This window comes from Oncorhynchus nerka, linkage group LG7 (genome assembly GCF_034236695.1).
Source record: "Oncorhynchus nerka isolate Pitt River linkage group LG7, Oner_Uvic_2.0, whole genome shotgun sequence".
Classification (NCBI taxonomy): domain Eukaryota; kingdom Metazoa; phylum Chordata; class Actinopteri; order Salmoniformes; family Salmonidae; genus Oncorhynchus; species Oncorhynchus nerka.
This window is the reverse complement of record NC_088402.1, coordinates 88,332,797-88,357,298: the sequence shown is the minus strand read 5'-3', so window position 1 is coordinate 88,357,298 and position 24,502 is coordinate 88,332,797. Positions and strand designations below refer to the sequence as shown.

At 46.1% G+C, this 24,502-nt stretch overlaps 1 protein-coding gene across 1 annotated transcript in view; it reads right to left on the bottom strand.

Annotated features, from left to right (window-relative positions):
- LOC115120361 (sodium-dependent neutral amino acid transporter SLC6A17-like) overlaps nt 1-17,386 on the bottom strand; it is a 24,029-nt gene extending 6,643 nt beyond the window's left edge. The window contains exons 1-7 of the mRNA XM_065020053.1: nt 17,068-17,386; nt 11,300-11,457; nt 9,645-9,774; nt 8,474-8,655; nt 4,603-4,728; nt 1,349-1,590; nt 405-597 (exon numbers count right to left, since the gene is read on the bottom strand). Of these exons, the coding sequence (XP_064876125.1) occupies nt 405-597; nt 1,349-1,590; nt 4,603-4,728; nt 8,474-8,655; nt 9,645-9,774; nt 11,300-11,457; nt 17,068-17,365 (1,329 nt within the window). The 5' untranslated portion in view covers nt 17,366-17,386. The remainder of the gene's footprint in view (nt 1-404; nt 598-1,348; nt 1,591-4,602; nt 4,729-8,473; nt 8,656-9,644; nt 9,775-11,299; nt 11,458-17,067) is intronic.
- Between the last annotated feature and the right edge of the window lie 7,116 nt (nt 17,387-24,502).

The window sequence follows — 24,502 nt, the reverse complement described above, 5'->3', positions numbered from 1 at the left end:
CTTACCCCATGTCCATTGGCTCAACTTTTACCCCATGTCCATTGGCTCAACTTACCCCATGCCCATTGGCTCAACTTACCCCATGCCCATTGGCTCAACTTACATGCCCATTAGCTCAACTTACCCCATGCCCATTGGCTCAACTTACCCCATGCCCATTGGCTCAACTTACCCCATGTCCATTGGCTCAACTTACCCCATGCCCATTGGCTCAACTTACCCCATGTCCATTGGCTCAACTTACCCCATGCCCATTGGCTCAACTTACCCCATGTCCATTGGCTCAACTTACCCCATGCCCATTGGCTCAACTTACCCCATGTCCATTGGCTCAACTTACCCCATGCCCATTGGCTCAACTTACCCCATGCCCATTGGCTCAACTTACCCCATGGCCAACATACCTTGTTGAGTTCATCCTCCAGTATACAGGGGTCCAGTCCTAGCTGATCGAAGCTGTCCTCCCTGACAGTCTTGATCACTCCATACATCTCCTGATAGTCCACAGCTGACAGGTGAGAGAAGTTGACGTGGGGAGGGATCAGCTCAAGACTCAACACACCTGACTTAAGGTAACCTAGGATCTTCTCTGCATTCCTGTAGACAGGAGGAGAGAGGAGAGGAGTGTAAAGGTTAGTATTGAAAGAAGAACCTAATCTATTTTACAATGACAATATGCGATTGGTTATGCTATTTGAGTTTGATTAAATTATTTGAGTTTGGGTGAGTTCTCTGTTGACAAGAGTGAGATCGGAATTCAAACAAACACAGATGAACAATCTGTACACTTTACTTTGAAGTGTTTCTATGCCTGAGCCAACATCTGCAGTGTTTACAGAGATCCCCATCTCAGCCAATGTCTGGTGGATTGTTTCTGAAAGTTTATTGCTGTGCCCAGGTCATTAGTCCTGCGTTGGATTGAATCTTGGCCTTTAAGCTTTTTACAATTACTATGTACTGCAAAACAGACATAAATTGTCCCATAATGGATTCAAGCGTAAAGACAAGAGGAACGACTGAGATGGACAGCAGATTTACTCCAACGACACATAATAATAAATCAGGATTATGTAGCAGATTTACTCCAGCACAAACAGGTCTGGGATCAGAAGACAGCACAAATAGATCTGGGATCAGAAGACAGCACAAACAGGTCTGGGATCAGAAGACAGCACAAACAGGTCTGTGACCAGAAGACAGCACAAATAGATCTGGGATCAGAAGACAGCACAAACAGGTCTGGGATCAGAAGACAGCACAAACAGGTCTGGGATCAGAAGACAGCACAAACAGGTCTGGGATCAGAAGACAGCACAAATAGATATGTGACCAGGCTAGATATACTCACTCCACAACACATTTCTCGTTCATGATGTTGGCCTTGAACCCCAGCACGGCGAACACCACCAGCGTAGCCAGGATGGAGGTGATGAAGTTGATGATAGAGACCAGCGCTGCGTCAAAGTGACAGTTGTTGTCCCGTTTGTTGTAGCTGGAGAAGGCTATGACCCCTCCGAACCCAAGGCCCAGAGCGAAGAACACCTGGGTGGCTGCCTCCCTCCAAACCTGGGGCTCCAGCATCTTTTCCAACTGGGGTTAAGATGTCAAAATAAAGTAGGTTTTATTGTCACGTACACCAGAAATGTGTTGTTTTACAGGGTCAGCCATAGTAGTACAGCGCCCCTGGAGAAAATTAGGGTGAAGTGACTTGCTCAAGGGCACATCAACTGATTTGTTCTTATGTTGTTGGCGCAGGTATTCAAACCAGCAACCTTTCAGTTACTGGTCCAACGCTCTAACCCCTAGGCTACCTGGCACCTATTTGAGGTTAGAGGGCGGGGGGGGGCAAAGGTCAACAACTTAATGTTCCACACACAATCATTTCTGGCAAATGTCTACCTTCGGAGGAAAAATACATAATTACACATGAGTACCTCAGTCAGCCTTTAGAGGGCGACAACAACCACGCGTTCACATTTTCAGTCGAAGTGAATACTAATGACACACAGTAAATGAAGGGTACAGTACAGTACAGTACAGTACAGAGGCTCTGAATCCATTCATTAATGACAGCTGAGTGTCCTTCATATAAAGCATATCCCTAATCCACTTAATAAATCAAGGATGAGGAACAAAATACCGCAGGACAAACACTGCACTGCGACTAGAGTTTCCTATCCCTACATAGAATCCAGTCCAGACAGACAAACAGACACGGCCATATCAGGAAACATTTGTCTCCTCTCAGTATGTGGGCTCTGTAACAATGCTCTCTTCTGTCTCCAGGCTGAGTCTGTGATGACATAACCGCGTGTACTGGGGTTAGCGTGTCAGACTGAGGTTAGCGTGTCAGACTGAGGTTAGCGTGTCAGACTGAGGTTAGCGTGTCAGACTGAGGTTAGCGTGACAGACTGAGGTTAGCGTGTCAGACCTAGGTTAGCGTGTCAGACTGAGGTTAGCGTGTCAGACTGAGGTTAGCGTGTCAGACTGAGGTTAGCGTGTCAGACTGAGGTTAACGTGTCAGACTGAGGTTAGCGTGTCAGACTGAGGTTAGCGTGTCAGACTGAGGTTAGCGTGTCAGACTGAGGTTAGCGTGTCAGATTGAGGTTAGCGTGTCAGACTGAGGTTAGCGTGTCAGACTGAGGTTAGCGTGTCAGACTGAGGTTAACGTGTCAGACTGAGGTTAACGTGTCAAACTGAGGTTAACGTGTCAGACTGAGGTTAACGTGTCAAACTGAGGTTAACGTGTCAGACTGAGGTTAACGTGTCAGACGGAAGTTAACATGTCAGACTGAGGTTAGCGTGTCAGACTGAGGTTAGCGTGTCAGACTGAGGTTAGCGTGTCAGATTGAGGTTAGCGTGTCAGACTGAGGTTAACGTGTCAGACTGAGGTTAGCGTGTCAGACTGAGGTTAGCGTGACAGACTGAGGTTAGCGTGTCAGACTGAGGTTAGCGTGTCAGACTGAGGTTAGCGTGTGTGTGTGTTATATTTTATAATGAATACATAAATCTTTGGGGCTGTAATTCTCAGAACCACAGATGAAGGATGGTGTGGTGTGTACCTTTGGATTGTGTGTGTGTACCTTTGGAATGTGTGTGTGTGTGTGTGTACCTTTGGAGTGCGTGTGTGTACCTTTGGAGTGTGTGTGTGTACCTTTGGAATGTGTGTGTGTGTGTGTACCTTTGGAGTGTGTGTGTGTACCTTTGGAGTGTGTGTGTGTACCTTTGGAATGTGTGTGTGTGTGTGTACCTTTGGAGTGTGTGTGTGTACCTTTGGAGTGTGTGTGTGTACCTTTGGAGTGTGTGTGTACCTTTGGAGTGTGTGTGTGTGTGTGTGTACCTTTGGAGTGTGTGTGTGTAGCTTTGGGGTGTGTGTGTGTACCTTTGGGGGGTGTGTACCTTTGGGGTGTGTGTGTGTACCTTTTGGGGGGTGTGTGTGTACCTTTGGGGTGTGTGTGTGTACCTTTGGGGGTGTGTACCTTTGGGGTGTGTGTGTACCTTTGGGGGTGTACCTTTGGGGGTGTGTGTGTACCTTTGGGGGTGTGTACCTTTGGGGTGTGTGTGTGTACCTTTGGGGGGTGTGTACCTTTGGGGGTGTGTGTGTACCTTTGGGGGTGTGTACCTTTGGGGTGTGTGTGTGTACCTTTGGGTGGTGTACCTTTGGGGTGTGTGTGTGTACCTTTGGGGGTGTACCTTTGGGGTGTGTGTGTGTACCTTTGGGGGTGTGTACCTTTGGGGTGTGTGTGTGTACCTTTGGGGTGTACCTTTGGGGTGTGTGTGTGTACCTTTGGGGTGTGTACCTTTGGGGTGTGTGTGTGTACCTTTGGGGGTGTGTGTGTACCTTTGGGGTGTGTGTGTGTACCTTTGGGGTGTGTGTGTACCTTTGGGGTGTGTGTGTGTACCTTTGGGGGGGTGTGTGTACCTTTGGGTGTGTGGTGTACCTTTGGGGGTGTGTGTACCTTTGGGGGGTGTACCCTTGGGGGGTGTGTGTGTGTGTACCTTGGGGGGGTGTGTGTGTGTACCTTTGGGGTGGGGGTGTACCTTTGGGGTGTGTGTGTGTACCTTTGGGGGGTGTACCTTTGGGGTGTGTGTGTACCTCTGGGGGGTGTGTACCTTTGGGGTGTGTGTGTGTACCTTTGGGGGGTGTGTGTACCTTTGGGTGTGTGTGTGTACCTTTGGGGGTGTGTACCTTTGGGGTGTGTGTGTACCTTTGGGGGGGGTGTGTGTACCTTTGGGGTGTGTGTGTACCTTTGGGGGGTGTACCTTTGGGGTGTGTGTGTGTACCTTTGGGGGGGGTGTACCTTTGTGGTGTGTGTGTGTGTACCTTTGGGGTGTGTGTGTACCTTTGGGGGGGGGTGTACCTTTGGGGTGTGTGTGTACCTTTGGGGGGGTGTACCTTTGGGGTGTGTGTGTGTACCTTTGGGGGGGGTGTACCTTTGGGGTGTGTGTGTGTACCTTTGGGGGGGGTGTACCTTTGGGGTGTGTGTGTGTACCTTTGGGGGGGTGTACTTTTGGGTGTGTGTGTGTACCTTTGGGAGGGGGGTGTACCTTTGGGGTGTGTGTGTGTACCTTTGGGGGTACCTTTGGGGTGTGTGTGTGTACCTTTGGGGGGGTGTACCTTGGGGTGAACATGTGAGCGATGCCGTCAACAGATCCTTTGAGCATCAGGCCTCTGACGAGGAAACAGATCAACACCACGTAGGGGAAGAGAGAGCTGAAGTACATCACCTGAGGGGAGAGAACACACACGTACACACACATACACACACACACACACACACACACACACACACAAACTGTTATCATGAAGTATATGACCTGAGGGGGGTGACAGACAGAGGACGATACACACGTCACACTGTTACCATGGACACTACCACATTGCCGTAGTCTCACAGCGTAGAAGACGCGTGCACACCATGGCGTGAACACACACACACGCCATGTACAGTATGCACTATGTTGTGGTTGGCGCATCTGTGTAGTGTTCCCTAATGTAGAGAGGAGTCCTTGAGGTTTTGACCGAGAGAAAGAGAGCGAGAGAGAGAGAGAGAGAGAAAGTAAGAGAGAGAAAGAGAGAGAGAAAGAGAGAGAGAGAGAGAGAGAGAGAGAGGGGGAGAGAGAGAGAGGGGGAGAAAGTAAGAGAGAAAGTAAGAGAGAGAGAGAGAAAGAGAGAGAGAGAAAGAGAGAGAGAGAGAGAGGGGGAGAGAGAGAGAGAGAGGGGGAGGGAGAGAAAGTAAGAGAGAGAGAGAGAGAGAGATTCTCTTCCTTAAGCATTTCTGTGAATGTCTTTGACCTTGCTACCCTAATGGGATTATGACAGAGTCCCATGTTTTAAAGTTTGCTTTCAAAATGGCACCCTAACTCCAATATAGTGCACTTTCGACCAGGGCCACTGGAAACAGGTAGTGCACTATATAGAGAATAAGGTGCCATTAGGAACTCAGACAGAGTGTGTCAGATCTTGGCAAAGTCTCTTAAATATTTCCCTATTCCACAATATCTCGTATATATTTCCTATTCCACAATATCTCGTATATATTTCCCTATTCCACAATATCTCGTATATATTTCCCTATTCCACAATATCTCGTATATATTTCCCTATTCCACAATATCTCGTATATATTTCCCTATTCCACAATGTCTCTTATATATTTCCCTATTCCACAATATCTCGTATATATTTCCCTATTCCACAATATCTCGTATATATTTCCCTATTCCACAATAGTATGTTTCCATCTCATTCCAAAATCATAAGCAGTAAATGGAGTTGGTCCCTCTCGTATATATTTCCCTATTCCATATACTAGTGGTTTCAGGGTGGCCTATTCCACAATGTGGCTTGGATGTTGTGTTGTGATCATGACTCATTGTTTGGACTGAGATGAAAGCACATTGTTATATTGAATCCCAAATGGCACCCTATGTCCTACATAGGGAATAGGGTGCCATTTGGGATGCAATCACAGAGTTGTGAGCCAGCTAACATACAATACATGACCAAAAGTATGTGGACACCTGCTCGTCGACCATCTCATTCCAAAATCATAAGCAGTAAAATGGAGTTGGTCCCCTCCCCCTTGCTGCTATTACAGCTTCCAAAGCTTTCCACTCTCTGCCATCTATCTACCCACAGGGGCGGCAGGGTGGCCTAGTGGTTAGAGTGGAGGGGCGGCAGGGTGGCCTAGTGGTTAGAGTGGAGGGGCGGCAGGGTAGCCTAGTGGTTAGAGTGGAGGGGCGGCAGGGTGGCCTAGTGGTTAGAGCGTTGGACTAGTAACCGGAAGGTTGCAAGTTCAAACCCCCGAGCTGGTCAAGGTACAAATCTGTCGCTCTGCCCCTGAACAACCCACTGTTCCTAGGCCGTCATTGAAAATAAGAATTTGTTCTTAACTGACTTGCCTGGTTATATAAAGGATAAAAAAATAATTGCTGCAGGGACTTGATTCCACCGATGTTGGGCACTGTTCCTAGGCCCATTGAAAATAAGAATTTGCTGACTTGCCAGTGCTGCAGGGACGATTCAATTGATCCAAAAGGTGCTTGTTGGAGTTGATGTCAGGGCTCTGTGCAGGCCAGTCAAGTTCTTCCACAACAATCTCAACAAACCATTTCTGTACGGGCCTTGCTTTGTGCACGGGGGAACAAAACATTAAGATTTCCCTTCACTGGATATAAGGGGCCTGAACCATGAAAAACAGCATTATTCCTCATCCACCAAACTTTACAGTTGTCACTATACATTGGGGCAGGTAGTGTTCTCCTGGCATATGCCAAACCCAGATTCCTCTATTGGACTGCCAGATGGTGATTCATCACTCCAGAGAAGGCGTTACCACTGCTCCAGAGTCTAATGGTGGCGAGCTTTGAACCACTCCAGCTGACTCTTGGCATTGCGCAGTTAAGGCTTGTATGCGGCTGCTCGGCCATGGAAATCCATTTCATGAAGCTCCCGACTAACAGTTCTTGTGCTGACTTTGCTTCCAGATGCAGTTTGGAACTCAGTAGTGAGTGTTGCAACCGAGGACAGACCATTTTTACACGCTATGCGCTTCAGCACTCAGCGGTCCTACTCTGTGAGCTTGTGTGGCCTACCACTCAGGGGTCCTACTCTGTGAGCTTGTGTGGCCTACCACTTAGCGGCTGAGGCGTTGTTGTTACTAGATGTTTCCACTTCACACTAACAGCACTTACAGTTGACCAGGGCCGCTCTAGCAGGGCAGAAACCTGATGAACTGACTTGTTGGAAAGGTGGCATCCTACAGTGCCTTGCGAAAGTATTCGGCCCCCTTGAACTTTGCGACCTTTTGCCACATTTCAGGCTTCAAACATAAAGATATAAAACTGTATTTTTTGTGAAGAATCAACAACAAGTGGGACACAATCATGAAGTGGAACGACATTTATTGGATATTTCAAACTTTTTTAACAAATCAAAAACTGAAAAATTGGGCGTGCAAAATTATTGACTTTGTTGTCCTTAAGCCATTTTTGCCACAACTTTGGAAGTATGCTTAGGGTCATTGTCTATTTGGAAGACCCATTTGCGACCAAGCTTTAACTTCCTGACTGATGTGTTGAGATGTTGCTTCAATATATCCACATACTTTCCCCTCCTCATGACGCCATCTATTTTGTGAAGTGCACCAGTCCCTCCTGCAGCAAAGCATCCCCACAACATGATGCCACCACCCCCGTGCTTCACGGTTGGGTGGTGTTCTTCGGCTTGCAAGCCTCCCCTTTTTTCCTCCAAACATAACAATGGTCATTATGGCCAAACAGTTCTATTTTTGTTTCATCAGACCAGAGGACATTTCTTCAAAAAGTATGATCTTTGCCCCCATGTGCAGTTGCAAACCGTAGTCTGGCTTTTTTTTTATGGCGGTTTTGGAGTGGCTTCTTCCTTGCTGAGCGACCTTTCAGGTTACATCGACATAGGACTCGTTTTACTCCAGCATCTTCACAAGGTCCTTTGCTGTTGTTCTGGGATTGATTTGAACTTTTTGCACCAAAGTACATTCATCTCTAGGAGACAGAACACGTCTCCTTCCTGAGCGATATGACGGCTGCGTGGTCCCATGGTGTTTATACTTGCGTACTACTGTTTGTACAGAACGTGGTACCTTCAGGCGTTTGGAAATTGCTCCCAAGGATGAACCACACTTGTGGAGGTCTACAATTTTTTTTCTGAGGTCTTGGCTGATTTCTTTTGATTTTCCCATGATGTCAAGCAAAGAGACACTGAGTTTGAAGGTAGGCCTTGAAATATATCCACAGGTACACCTCCAATTGACTCAAATGATGTCAATTAGCCTATCAGAAGCTTCTAAAGCCTTGACATTATTTTCTGGAATTTTCCAAGCTGTTTAAAAGGCACAGTCAACTTTGTGTATGTAATGAGATTTAATGACTTCAACCTAAGTGTATGTAAACTTCCGACTTCAACTGTACATATGTCTTGGCCTGTTACCTTCCCAGATGACTGAATCCCCTTGATCACTGCCAGACAGACGATGAGCCAGGCGGCGAACAGGGACATGGTCATCTTCCAGTTGAGGCCTCCGCTATCCTCGATGGTGCTGGTGATGTTCAGGGTCTGCCGGTACCAGAAGTAGGTGGTGGCAGAAGACTTTTCACACTCCGGTTCGATTACTAGAAGAGAGGGAGAGGGGAGAGGGGGAGGAGAGAGGGGAGAGGGGGAGGGAGAGGGGGAGAGGGGGAGGAGAGGGGTGAGAGGGGGAGGAGAGAGGGGTGAGAGGGGGAGGAGAGAGGGGTGAGAGGGGGAGGAGAGAGGGGTGAGAGGGGGAGGAGAGAGGGGTGAGAGGGGGTGAGGAGAGAGGGGAGAGGCGAGAAGGGGAGTGTGGGGGAGGAGAGAGGGGAGAGGGGGAGAGGGGGGGAGAGGGGAGAGGCGAGAAGGGGAGTGTGGGGGAGGAAAGAGGGGAGAGGCGAGAAGGGGAGTGTGGGGGAGGAGATGGGTAGAGGGGGAGGAGAGGAGAAGGGGAGAGGGGAAGATAAAGAGGGGGAGGAGAAAGGGAGAGGGGGAGGATATAAGTGAGAGGGAAGGAAAGAGGGGAGAGGCAGAGGAGAAAGAGAGAAGAGGATTAGATAGGTAGGAGAGAGGGGTGAGAGGGGGAGGAGAGAGGAGGACAAGGTTTGAGAAATCTGTCTGTCTGTCTGTCTGTCTGTCTGTCTGTCTGTCTGTCTGTCTGTCTGTCTGTCTGTCTGTCTGTCTATCTATCTGTCTGTCTGTCTGTCTGTCTGTCTGTCTGGGTCTGTCTGCTGATCTGAACTGGGTGGGATAGTCCTTAACTGATCTGAGAGAGCATCTCTGATGCTGCATCATGTCAGAACATATGACCAAGACTCTGTGAGTATTCAGCATACCCTGCCGCCAAAGAGTGATGGCAGGCAGCCGCAGCACACAGTCAGTCAAGAGGCAGGAGGTAGGGAATCCTATGTTAGCCTTTAGCTCATCCACTCACCTCATATTAGCATTTACGTTAGCATGTTAGTATTAGTTGTCTGTACATTAGCATTTACGTTAGCATGTTAGTATTAGTTGTCTGTACATTAGCATTTACGTTGGCATGTTAGTATTAGTTGTCTGTACATTTTGAGAGTATTTTGTGTTTTGTACTCACTGGCTTGGCTTCCGTTGACCACCCTGATGGGGCACTCTGCCCAGGGCAGCGGGTACTGGAAGGACTGGAAAAAGTAGAAGATACTCCAGCCGATGATCACGTTGTAGTACAGGCCCACGAAGCCACACACCTGGAGGGAGAGGGGGAGAGGGAGAGGGGGAGAGGGGGAGGTAGAGAGAGAGAGAGAGAGGTAGAGAGAGGTAGAGAGAGAGAGAGAGAGAGAGAGAGAGAGAGAGAGAGAGAGAGAGAGAGAGAGGAAGAACAATCCTTAGGTCTTCCTGAGAAACCTTTGTCATTACTCAACATACAAACATCTATTTTTAGTATTCAGGTGTTTTTATATTGTTAATTTGCTATATTGTGGAAAACCCATAGCAATTCAGAGCATCCAACCAACCAAAAGGGTGGTGTAGTCTAGGTTACACAAACACACGGCTTTCTGAGCCAACACGACACACAGCACAACACACAAAGGCTATACGAACAGGACCGCCCTCTCCTGTGTTCTCTGCTCAGACACTCGTGTAGCCCACAGCTGAAGTGCCTATGAATAATAGAGGTGTGTTCTTCCAGCAGTGTTCTAGCTGGTCGTCAGTGGTCGTATTTATAGCTTCTGGGCAGAGCTGAGCTCCTCGTGTTACATCCAGCCTGCCTCAGCCCTCACTGCCTCTGCCTCAGCCCTCACTGCCTCTGCCTCGGCCCTCACTGCCTCTGCCTCAGCCCTCACTGCCTCTGCCTCAGCCCTCACTGCCTCTGCCTCAGCCCTCACTGCCTCTGCCTCAGCCCTCACTGCTTCTGCCTCAGCCCTCACTGCCTCTGCCTCAGCCCTCACTGCCTCTGCCTCAGCCCTCACTGCCTCTGCCTCAGCCCTCTCTGCCTCAGCCCTCACTGTCTCTGCCTCAGCCCTCAGGGAGTACCAGGTAATAACATGGCTATATACAGAAAGTACCAGTAACGAGTCGATTTGCAGGGGTACGAGGTAACTGAGGTAGCTATGTACATATAGGCAGAGATAAAGTGATTAGACAACAGGATAGATAATAAACAGTAGCAGCAGCTAGTAGCCGCAGTCTTATGGCTTGGGGGTAGAAGCTGTTCAGGGTCCTGTTGGTTCCAGACTTGGTGCACTGGTACCGCTTGCAGTGCAGTAGCAGAGAGAACAGTCTGGCTTGGGTGGCTGGAGTCTTTGACAATTTTTGGGGCATTCCTTTGACACCGCCTGGTATAGAAGACCTGGATGGCAGGGAGCTCGGCTCCAGTGTATCGCCTTACGGTCAGGTGCCTTGCAGTCGCCGTACCAATTGGTGATGCAGCCAGTCAATATGCTCTCAATGGTGCAGCTGTAGAACTTTTTGAGGATCTGAGATGCCAAATCTTTTTCAGTCTCCTAAGGGGGAAGAGGCGCTGTCATGCCCTCTTCACAACTGTGTGGGTGTGTGTGGACCATGTTAATTCCTTAGTGATAAGGACACCAAGGAACTTGAGTGAGTGTGTGTGTGTGTCTCTCTCTCTCTGTCTGTCTGTCTGTCTGTGTGTGTGTGTGTGTGTGTGTGTGTGTGTGTGTGTGTGTGTGTGTGTGTGTGTGTGTGTGTGTGTGTGTGTGTGTGTGTGTGTGTGTGTGTGTGTGTGTGTGTGTGTGTGTGCGCGCATCTCACCATTAGACTGGAGACCCCGATGCCTCCTAGCTGAGGGTAAACGTAGTTCCACACTCCAATGCTCCCACGCCGGATCCTCTGTCCCACCGCCAGCTCCAGAAAGAACAGAGGGATCCCAATGAGAATGAGGAGGATAAAGTAAGGGACCAGGTATGCACCTGAGAGAGGTGAGGAGGGGGGAGAGAGAGGGAGGGGGAGAGAGAGAGAGAGAGAGAGAGAGAGAGAGAGAGAGAGAGAGAGAGAGAGAGAGAGAGAGAGAGAGAGAGAGAGAGAGAGAGAGAGAGAGGGAGAGGAGAGAGAGAGAGAGGAGAGAGAGAGAGAGAGAGAGAGAGAGAGAGAGAGAGAGGGAGAGAGAGAGAGGGGGAGAGAGAGAGGGGAGAGAGAGAAAGAGAGAGAGAGGAGAGAGAGAGAGAGAGAGAGGGGGGAGAGGGAGAGAGAGAGAGGGGAGAGAGGTAGAGAGAGAGAGAGAGAGAGAGAGAGAGAGAGAGTCAATTACAATCTGTAAAGGTCAAACTTGAAACAGCCTTCTGGATGGAAGGGAAAGGCCAGCTCAGAAATGTCTCAAGCTAAACAAACAAAGCCAGACTACTTTTTCATGTCCTCTATTATTGGTCTCCCGTGTGGCGCAGTGGTCTAAGGCACTGCATCTCAGTGCTGGAGATGTCACAGACCCTGATTTGATTCCAGGCTGTATCGCAACTGGCTGTGATTGGGAGTCCCATAGTGTGGTGCACAACTGTCACAGCGTCATCTGGGTTAGGGTTTGGCTGGGGTAGGCTGTCATTGTAAATAAGAATTTGTTCTTAACTGACTTGCCTAGTTAAATAAAGGTTCAATTTTAAAAATCCTACTCCTGCAGCCTCACCACCTCCTGTCTCTCTCTGTCTTCCACTATAACTGGACCTCTTTTAGTTCCACTGAGCCTCACCACCTCCTGTCTCTCTCTGTCTTCCACTATAACTGTACCTCTTTTAGTTCCACTGAGCCTCCATGACTCCATGACTACTTCATCAGGGGTGGTTGAGAACTGGGGGGGGGGGGGCTCCATGACTACTTCATCAGGGATGGATGAGAACTGGGGGCTCCATGACTACTTCATCAGGGATGGATGAGAACTGGAGGGGCTCCATGACTACTTCATCAGGGATGGATGAGAACGGGGGGCTTCATGACTACTTCTTCATGGATGGATGAGAACTGAGGGGGGCTCCATGACTACTTCATCAGGGATGGATGAGAACTGGGGGGGGGCTCCATGACTACTTCATGGATGGTTGAGAACTGGGGGGGGGGCTCCATGTTGCATGGTAGCATAGTATGACTGCTTCATTGTCCTCCAAGCAAATGGTGTCACTGTCACATTACAGAGAAAATACATCTGCAGCATTTAAGCTAATATCGCTCTCATTTTCTGAATGCCAAGTGCAGTTTATTGCAGATAGCCTAATGCACTCAATTATGACTGAGTATCTGTTCACAGAGCTGACACAGTGCAGTGTTCAGGGTAGGACAGTATCCCAGTGGAGGGTAGTACTATGGTATACTAGGGTACTATTGTAATAGGGTATACTAGGGTACTATAGTACTAGTATAGCCTAGGACAGTATCCAGTAGTACTATGGTATACTAGGGTACTATTGTAATAGGGTATACTAGGGTACTATAGTACTAGTATAGCCTAGGACAGTATCCAGTAGTACTATGGTATACTAGGGTACTATTGTAATAGGGTATACTAGGGTACTATAGTACTAGTATAGCCTAGGACAGTATCCAGTAGTACTATGGTATACTAGGGTACTATTGTAATAGGGTATACTAGGGTACTATAGTACTATGGTATACTAGGGTACTATTGTAATAGGGTATACTAGGGTACTATAGTACTATGGTATACTAGGGTACTATTGTAATAGGGTATACTAGGGTAATATAGTACTAGTATAGCCTAGGACAGTATCCCAGTGGAGGGTAGTACTATGGTATACTAGGGTACTATTGTAATAGGGTATACTAGGGTAATATAGTACTAGTATAGCCTAGGACAGTATCCAGTAGTACTAGGGTATACTAGGGTACTGTAGTACTAGGGTATACTGGGGTACTATAGTAATAGGGTATGCTAGGGTACTTTATTACTAGTATAGCCTAGGGCAGTATCCCAGTGCAGGGTATACTGGGGTACTATAGTACTAGGGTATACTAGGGTACTATAGTACTAGGATATACTAGGGTACTATAGTACAAGGATATACTAGGGTACTATAGCAATAGGGTATACTAGGGTCCTATAGTACTAGGATATACTAGGGTACTATAGCAATAGGGTATACTAGGGTACTATAGTACTAAGGTATACTAGCGTACTATAGTACTAGGGTATACTTGGGGTACTATAGTACTAGGATATACTAGGGTACTATAGTAATAGGGTATACTAGGGTGCTATAGTACTAGGGTATACTAGGGTACTATAGTACTAGGATATACTAGGGTACTATAGTACTAGGGTATACTAGGGTACTATAGTACTAGGATATACTAGGGTACTATAGTACTAAGGTATACTAGGGTACTATAGTACTAGGGTATACTTGGGGTACTATAGTACTAGGATATACTAGGGTACTATAGTAATAGGGTATACTAGGGTGCTATAGTACTAGGGTATACTAGGGTACTATAGTACTAGGATATACTAGGGTACTATAGTACTAGGGTATACTAGGGTACTATAGTACTAGGATATACTAGGGTACTATAGTACTAAGGTACTAAGGTATACTAGGGTACTATAGTACTAGGGTATACTAGGGTACTATAGTACTAGGATATGCTAGGGTACTATAGCAATAGGGTATACTAGGGTACTATAGTACTAGGATATACTAGGGTCCTATAGTACTAGGATATACTAGGGTACTATAGTACTAGGGTATACTAGGGTACTATAGTACTAGGATATACTAGGGTACTATAGTACTAAGGTACTAAGGTATACTAGGGTACTATAGTACTAGGGTATACTAGGGTACTATAGTACTAGGATATGCTAGGGTACTATAGCAATAGGGTATACTAGGGTACTATAGCAATAGGGTATACTAGGGTACTATAGTACTAAGGTATACTAGGGTACTATAGTACTAGGGTATACTTGGGGTACTATAGTACTAGGATATACTAGGGTACTATAGTAATAGGGTATACTCAGGTGCTATAGTACTAGGGTATACTAGGGTACTATAGTACTAGGATATACTAGGGTACTATAGTACTAGGGTATACTAGGTACTATAGTACTAGGACTACTAGGTACTATAGTACTAAGGTACTAAGGTATACTAGGGTACTATAGTACTAGGGTATACTAGGGTACTATAGTACTAGGATATGCTAGGGTACTATAGCAATAGGGTATACTAGGGTACTATAGTACTAGGATATACTAGGGTACTATAGCAATAGGGTATACTAGGGTACTATAGTACTAAGGTATACTAGGGTACTATAGTACTAGGATATACTAGGGTACTATAGTAATAGGGTATACTAGGGTACTATAGTACTAGGATATACCAGGGTACTATAGTAATAGGGTATACTAGGGTACTGTAGTACTAGGGTATACTAGGGTACTATAGTACTAGGATATACTGGGGTGCTATAGTACTAGGGTATACTAGGGTACTATAGTACTAGGATATACTAGGGTACTATAGTACTAAGGTACTAAGGTATACTAGGGTACTATAGTACTAGGGTATACTAGGGTACTATAGTAATAGGGTATACTAGGGTACTATAGTACTAAGGTACTAAGGTATACTAGGGTACTATAGTACTAGGATATACCAGGGTACTATAGTAATAGGGTATACTAGGGTACTATAGTACTAGGGTATACTAGGGTACTATAGTACTAGGATATACTAGGGTACTATAGTACTAGGGTATACTAGGGTACTATAGTACTAGGATATACTAGGGTACTATAGTACTAAGGTACTAAGGTATACTAGGGTACTATAGTACTAGGGTATACTAGGGTACTATAGTACTAAGGTACTAAGGTATACTAGGGTACTATAGTACTAGGGTATACTAGGGTACTATAGTACTAGTTCAGTACAAACAGGTGATCCAAAAATACACTGATCTTGTATTGTTCAGGTTTAGAAAAGTATTTATGAATCATTTTTAAAAAAAAACTGGTTTGGAGAGCCTTTTATGCATGAAAAAAAAGAAAACTAAGGTTTGATTCATTCTGAAAATTGCCACATTCAGTTCTTCAACCCATGGTAATGTTGGAAGATTAGTGTACATAGAATTATAATAGGTGGAATAGTGTGCAATTAGTAGGCTATACCCTCGTCTACTTCCTGCACTAAACCATGGAACTGTGTGATGTCACAGACAAGTGTTGCAATTAGTAGGCTATACCCTCGTCTACTTCCTGCACTAACCATGGAACTGTGTGATGTCACAGACAAGTATAGCACCATCAGTGAGGTTCAAACTGTTACGGCACGGTCTGCACCCCACTCCGTAATGATTGAATTATCCATACGTTTATTTTTAGATTATCAACTGTTGCTAATGATCTTCAGCAACAAACCTCACACCCATGACGGCGTTTACAGAGGAAGCAAATGAATGTCAAATAAACAATGTTATTAAATGGAATGATTATGTAGGCTACACCAACTGAAGGGAACTAACAGTTGGTCAGGGGTGGCAGGTAGCCTAGTGGTTAGAGTGTAGAGGTGGCAGGTAGCCTAGTGGTTAGAGTGTAGGGACGGCAGGTAGCCTAGTGGTTAGCACGTCGGGCCAATAACCCGAAAGTTTACTGGATCGAATCCCTCAGTTGACAAGGTAAAAATCTGTCATTCTGCCCCTGAACAAGGCAGTTAACCCCACTGTTCCCTGGTAGGCTGTCACTGTAAAATAAGAATTTGTTTTTAACTGACTTGCCTAGTTAAATAAAGGTTCAATTTAAACAATAAATTGGCAGTTGGTTATTAGGCCTACTGACGGGCGATACTGATAGCGAATAATATTCAACAGGAAACAGGAACCTCTCACACTGTCATTACCACCTGCTCTCCACTGTGTAGGAGTCCTTAGAGGCTGATCCTATGGCAACATGTGATCCTGTCACGACTCCTACTGTTCGGGTGGCGCTCGGCGCTCGTCATCACTGGCCTACTAGCTGCCACTGATCCCTTTCCCCCCTTTCTGTTTATTGGTTTCACCTGTGTTCCTCTTAGGCTGATTGGTCGGGCGTTATTTACCAGCATTAAAAGCTCTACTATGTTACAGATCCACAGCACATTAAGTCATGATAGAAGCATATTTTCCACCTGCTAAATTGGGTCATGTCACCCAATATCAGCCATAAGAGCTGGAGGGTTATCTTTTACTAACCTGAACCCTGATTGTGAACGTCATCATCATCATCATCCTCGTCATCCTCATCCTCATCATCCTCATCATCATCATCCTCATCCTCATCCTCATCATCCTCATCCTCATCATCGTCATCATCATCCTCATCATCCTCATCATCATCATCATCATCCTCATCCTCATCATCCTCATCCTCATCCTCATCATCCTCATCATCGTCATCATCGTCCTCATCATCCTCATCATCATCGTCATTATCACCATTATAACACAGTTGACTTAGGTCAAATAAAGATACACTGGGTTCTCCCCATTATTCCCCACCAGAGACTACAGTACCCAGAATCTCCAGTACCCACCTCCTCCATTCTTCTGACACAGGTAAGGGAACCTCCAGACGTTGCCCAAGCCTACAGAAAACCCAACCTGGGCCAGGATATACTGCAGCTTGCTGTTCCAGGCCGGCCTCCCCTCCTCGTCCCCTGGAGAAGGCAGCAGGCCCTTGCCCATGGCTGGCTGGGCCCCAGGGCTGAGACCCATACTCATCCGGCTGCTCTTATAGTCCAGGGGCTCGGCCAGGGTCAGGAGGTCAGCCACTGACTCAGTGACTGGATCACTGTGAGGGAGTCCCAGGGTCACCTTGCTGTTCTTAAGCATGGTGACGGTGGGTGGTAGTAGTCTGACGGGTCAGAGGTCAGAGATGTTCAGAGGGTCGAATCCACAGAGATGTGAAGAAGGACGCAGTTGGGGTACGCTGTTTTGTCCAGAATCTGTGAAGAGAAAGGTTTAGAGGTGGTTACTGAATAAACTGTGTTATCTACAAGACCAAGGTGGAAATATGTTATTTCTGTTGGCCACCAGTGGGACATTGTATTACAAACCACAGTAAAATCTGAAACCCATTAAAGCTGAGTCATGTGGGTGACATTGGTGATCACCTGAGTTGCAGCCAATGTGGGCGTCTGTTAGTGTGATTACTGGCCTTGAGAATATTGTGTAAACAAAGAAATAACATCTAATTTGTCCACGTCATATATTATTTAGAAAAAAACATCTAATTTGTCCACGTCATATATTATTTAGAAAAAAACATCTAATTTGTCCACGTCATATATTATTTAGAAAAAAAAATTGTGTTTAATGTGGAGGTGAGTCCATGTCTGGAGTTACTGCTACAGTTTAGGTTTCAATATTTTGTGTGACCAAGCTGTTTATTAACACCATTCAGCTCGACTACAACAGCCATTCCAGCGCCTGCAGTGCCTCTCCGGTACCAGCTTTGGAAAAAACATCCCAGTTGACCAAATGAAAAGGCAGCAGAGCAGTTCTACTTCTGGTTGAATGAGCTGTATTGTCCAGGCTCTATCATAATAAGGCCATTTGCATAGAAAATCTGACTGGAAATTGGCTGAGTTCTACTCCGTGTGTAATTGATTGTAACGCTGCCTGGCTGGGTGGTGGCTGCCTGGCTGGCTGGGTGGGTGCTGGCTGGCTGGCTGGCTGGCTGGCTGACTGACTGGGTGCTGGTCAGCCAGCCAGCCAGCCAGGGTCCTTCACTTTTCTTCCTCAGATGACTGTTGGTTTAGCCCAACAGCTGATGGAGAAAGCCTGTGCTAAGTAGACTGAGTAGAGGACCAGCGCACGCAAGATTTGGTCCTGAGTTTTGGCACCACGGCACACAGTTCTGGCACCACGGCAGACAGCTCTGGCACCACAACAGACAGCAGAATGAGTTCTGGCACCACGGCACACAGATCTGGCACCACGGCACACAGCTCTGGCACCACGGCAGACAGCTCTGGCACCACAGCTGACATCATACTGAGTTCTGGCACCACAACAGACAGTTCTGGCACCACGGCAGAAAGTTCTGGCACCACAGCTGACAGTTCTGTCACCACAACAACTGACAGCAGAATGAGTTCTGACACCACAACAGCTGACATCATACTGAGTTCTGGCACCTCAACAGCAGACAACAGACAGTAGACAGGCAGTCCCAAGTGCAACAGAGGTGGAGCTGTGAAGCTTGTCTGAGACCTGAAAACGTGCGTTAGCTCCTCGGGCTAATGCCTAGGCTTTACTCAGCAGGCTAACACAGTCGAAGCCACACAATGTTTGAATGGGCTTAAATACTTTAAATTGACATTAAATACTTGACATTTAAATGAAACAGCCAATAATGGGACGACAAGAACATCAACGGATTAAAATGCCAAGCAACAACTAAGCCAAGAGATAGGACCTCAGATGGGGCATATATCTTGAAAGTCATATTATCAGACTTTGAGGTAAACTTTCTGAGCTGTTTCAGTGACTGCCTCTAAAGACATCACCTATCGGACAGCAGGCAGGTCTGTTTGATCTAAACGGAGGACATTGAAGCTGTGAGGGTCAAGAGACCAGCTAGACGACATAATTAAACATGGTCTCTCATGTCAAATCAAATCAAATCACATTTTATTTGTCACATACACATGGTTAGCAGATGTTAGTGCGAGTGTAGCGAAATGTTTGTGCTTCTAGTTCCGACAATGCAGTAATAACCAACAAGTAATCTAGCTAACAATTCCAAAACTACTACCTTATAGACACAAGTGTAAGGGGATAAAGAATATGTACATAAAGATATATGAATGAGTGATGGTACAGAGCGGCAAGATACAGTAGATGGTATTGAGTGCAGTATATACATATGAGATGAGTATGTAAACAAAGTGGCATAGTTAAAGTGGCTAGTGATACATGTATTACATAAGGATGCAGTCGATGATATAGAGTACAGTATATACGTATGCATATGAGATGAATAATGTAGGGTATGTAAACTAGTAATATATTTTACATAATTTCCCATCAATTCCCATTATTAAAGTGGCTGGAGTTGAGTCAGTGTGTTGGCAGCAGCCACTCAATGTTAGTGGTGGCTGTTTAACAGTCTGATGGCCTTGAGATAGAAGCTGTTTTTCAGTCTCTCGGTCCCAGCTTTGATGCACCTGTACTGACCTCGCCTTCTGGATGATAGCGGGGTGAACAGGCAGTGGCTCGGGTGGTTGTTGTCCTTGATGATCTTTATGGCCTTCCTGTGACATCGGGTGGTGTAGGTGTCCTGGAGGGCAGGTAGTTTGCCCCCGGTGATGCGTTGTGCAGACCTCACTACCCTCTGGAGAGCCTTACGGTTGTGGGCGGAGCAGTTGCCGTACCAGGCGGTGATGCAGCCCGACAGGATGCTCTCGATTGTGCATCTGTAGAAGTTTGTGAGTGCTTTTGGTGACAAGCCAAATTTCTTCAGCCTCCTGAGGTTGAAGAGGCGCTGCTGAGCCTTCTTCACGATGCTGTCTGTGTGGGTGGACCAATTCAGTTTGTCTGTGATGTGTACGCCGAGGAACTTAAAACTTACTACCCTCACCACTACTGTTCCATCGATGTGGATAGGGGGGTGTTCCCTCTGCTGTTTCCTGAAGTCCACAATCATCTCCTTAGTTTTGTTGACGTTGAGTGTGAGGTTATTTTCCTGACACCACACTCCGAGGGCCCTCACCTCCTCCCTGTAGGCCGTCTCGTCGTTGTTGGTAATCAAGCCTACCACTGTTGTGTCGTCCGCAAACTTGATGATTGAGTTGGAGGCGTGCGTGGCCACGCAGTCGTGGGTGAACAGGGAGTACAGGAGAGGGCTCAGAACGCACCCTTGTGGGGCCCCAGTGTTGAGGATCAGCGGGGTGGAGATGTTGTTACCCTCACCACCTGGGGGGCGGCCCGTCAGGAAGTCCAGTACCCAGTTGCACAGGGCGGGGTCGAGACCCAGGGTCTCGAGCTTGATGACGAGCTTGGAGGGCACTATGGTGTTAAATGCCGAGCTGTAGTCGATGAACAGCATTCTCACATAGGTATTCCTCTTGTCCAGATGGGTTAGGGCAGTGTGCAGTGTGGTTAAGATTGCATCGTCTGTGGACCTATTTGGGCGGTAAGCAAATTGGAGTGGGTCTAGGGTGTCAGGTAGGGTGGAGGTGATATGGTCCTTGACTAGTCTCTCAAAGCACTTCATGATGACGGAAGTGAGTGCTACGGGGCGGTAGTCGTTTAGCTCAGTTACCTTAGCTTTCTTGGGAACAGGAGGGAGTTCTCACTGAGATGGCCACCCAGAGACCAGTCCAACTGCACTCTGTCTGCACCTAACATCACATTCCTTAGCTAGAACAATCAGTCACGACATGCTGCTTTCACATACTCCTCTGTGGACTCTGTCAGTATTCAATAAAACATGGCTCATCCCTTGGTTCTCACACACTCAGTACTCAACACCTCTTGACCTCTTCCAGAGAATAGATATTAGAGACAAATCAAGACTTTGTCCCAAATGACATCCTAATCCATATATAGTGCACTACTTCTGACCCCAGTCCTATGGGCCCTGGTCAAAAGTAGTGCACTATATAGCATGCCATTTGGGGACTTACACAATACTGTATGTATCTCTGAAGTCTACAGCACTTCATCACATAGTCATCAGTTTAGTGTCCATCTCACTGTGGCAGCCTATACACAGTACATTGTAATTGTTTTTTTTGGTAATTGGTTGGTAATAGTTGGTAACAAAATGTTCAAAGTCTCCAGGAGATGTGCATCCCAAATGGCACCCTAACACTGCATACAATAACCTGTTTCCCAGTGTGCACATGTACAGTATAAGGTCTGGAAACACCTACTCATTCAAGGGCTTTTGTTTATTTTTACGATTTTCTACATTGTAGACTATTAGTCAAGGCATCTAAACTATGAAATAACACATATGGAATCATGTAGTAACCAAAAAAGTGTTAAAAGAAACAAAATATATTTTATATTTTCGATTCTTCAAAGTAGCTACCCTTTGCCTTGATGACAGCTTTGCACACTGTTGGCATTATCTCAACCAGCTTCGTGAGGAATGCTTTTCCAACAGTCTTGAAGAAGTTCCCACATATGCTGAGCACTTGTTGGCCGCTTTTCCTTCACTCTGTGGTCCAACTCATCCCAAACCATCTCAACTGGGTTGAGGTCGGGTGATTGTGGAGGACAGGTCATCTGATGCAGCACTCCATCACTCTCCTTCTTGGTCAAATAGCCTTTACACAGCCTGGAGGTGTGTTTTGGGTCATTGTCTTGTTGAAAAACAAATGATAGTCCCAGTAAGCGCAAACCAGATGGGATGGCGTATCACTGCAGAATGCTGTGGTAGCCATGCTGGTTAAGTGTGCCGTGAATTCTAAATAAATTACAGACAGTGTCACCAGCAAAGCACCCCTACACCACCACACCACCTCCTCCTCCATGCTTCACTGTGGGAACCACACATGCGGAAAACATCCGTTCACCTGCTCAGCGTCACACAAAGACAAGGCGTTTGGAACCAAAAATCTCAAATTTGAGCTCATCAGACCAAAGAACAGATTTCCACTGGTCTAATGTCCATTGCTCGTGTTTCTTGGCCCAAGCAAGTGTCTTCTTCATATTGGTGTCCTTTAGTAGTGGTTTCTTTGCAGCAATTCACGCAGTTTCCTCTGAACAATGGATGTTGAGATGTGTCTGTTACTTGAACTAGCTTAGGTTGAATATTTTAATCATGTTAATTTGCTGATGGTCCAAATATGTTACACAAAAGAGTGGTGAGAATATCATGCATAAACTCAATTTCAATTTCATTTTTTCTTTATCATGCCTCAGGAAGAACAGTCCACCATGTACTGACTGCAGATCAGTCAACTGAGATGAAGCTACACCGACAGCGAGTAGTCCCATAAAGACATGTACTGACTGCAGATCAGTCAACTGAGATGAAGCTACACAGACAGCGAGTAGTCCCATAAAGACATGTACTGACTGTAGGTCAGTCAGCTGAGATGAAGCTACACAGACAGTGAGTAGTCCCATAAAGACATGTACTGACTGCAGGTCAGTCAGCTGAGATGAAGCTACACAGACAGCGAGTAGTCCCATAAAGACATGTACTGACTGTAGGTCAGTCAGCTGAGATGAAGCTACACAGACAGTGAGTAGTCCCATAAAGACATGTACTGACTGTAGGTCAGTCAGTTGAGATGAAGCTACACAGACAGCGAGTAGTCCCATAAAGACATGTACTGACTGCAGGTCAGTCAGCTGAGATGAAGCTACACAGACAGCGAGTAGTCCCATAAAGACATGTACTGACTGTAGGTCAGTCAGCTGAGATGAAGCTACACAGACAGCGAGTAGTCCCATAAAGACATGTACTGACTGTAGGTCAGTCAGCTGAGATGAAGCTACACAGACATTGAGTAGTCCCATAAAGACATGTACTGACTGCAGGTCAGTCAGCTGAGATGAAGCTACACAGAGCGAGTAGTCCTATAATGACATGTACTGACTGCAGGTCAGTAGGCTGAGATGAAGCTACACAGAGCGAGTAGTCCTATAAAGACATGTACTGACTGTAGGTCAGTCAGCTGAGATGAAGCTACACAGACATTGAGTAGTCCCATAAAGACATGTACTGACTGCAGGTCAGTCAGCTGAGATGAAGCTACACAGAGCGAGTAGTCCTATAATGACATGTACTGACTGCAGGTCAGTAGGCTGAGATGAAGCTACACAGAGCGAGTAGTCCTATAATGACATGTACTGACTGCAGGTCAGTCAGCTGAGATGAAGCTACACAGAGCGAGTAGTCCTATAATGACATGTACTGACTGCAGGTCAGTCAGCTGAGATGCAGCTACACAGACAGTCCGATACAGACATGTACTGACAGTAACATTGTTCTACATCTTACAATATTCTTAAGGATTTTGATGCATATAACCACTGCTAATACACCACACGGACTCAGATGCAGCTGCACATCGGTATTGGAATGAAAGAAACAGGCATACATTGTCGTCGGACACCGCGCACGAAGAGAGCAAAGGAACGGGAAATCAAATAGTGAAGCCGGCGTCACTAGAGACAGGTTACTTTATAAATGTAAACCAATGCATACATTTGAAATACAATACTTGAGTTTTGAAAAGTTGAGACTTGTTCCACAGATTTTAGTGTGCTTTTATAGATTTGAGATTCCGTGTTGTTTATTGAGATTCCAGTGTTGTTTATTGAGATTCCAGTGTTGTTTATTGAGATTCCAGTGTTGTTTATTGAGATTCCAGTGTTCTTTATTGAGATTCCAGTGTTCTTTATTGAGATTCCAGTGTTGTTTATTGAGATTCCAGTGTTCTTTATTGAGATTCCAGTGTTCTTTATTGAGATTCCAGTGTTGTTTATTGAGATTCCAGTGTTGTTTATTGAGATTCCAGTTTTGCTGATTGAGATTCCAGTGTTGTTTAATGGCAAAATAACTTGTCTCCTATAATTTGACAGAATCTGGAAAGTCAGTCCAAAAATAACTCTGCTGAAGAGAAGCAGCGCTTTGCAGGTGCTACTGAAGACATGATGTCTGATGTGGAGACAGAATCAGAGGAGACGGATGCCTTTTGAAGAACTTCCCCACCCTGACACATCCTTGAGTTTGAGGACCTGATTGCATCAGCAGACCGGAGAAGAAGGGCCTTACGGGGAGAAAAAGCCCCTACCCAGAACATCTGATTGTGCAATAGACCACAGACAATCACATGCACCTTAAGAGACGATTTTCACTGACTCTTCACACCTGCTTCTCAACTAAATTTTTGCACCTACTCAACCTCACCAACCAACTTACATATTCACAGCTTGAACATCACCCTCTTCTTCTAAATATTCTTCTAAATGTGTTGATATTGTGTATTTTATTATAAATGT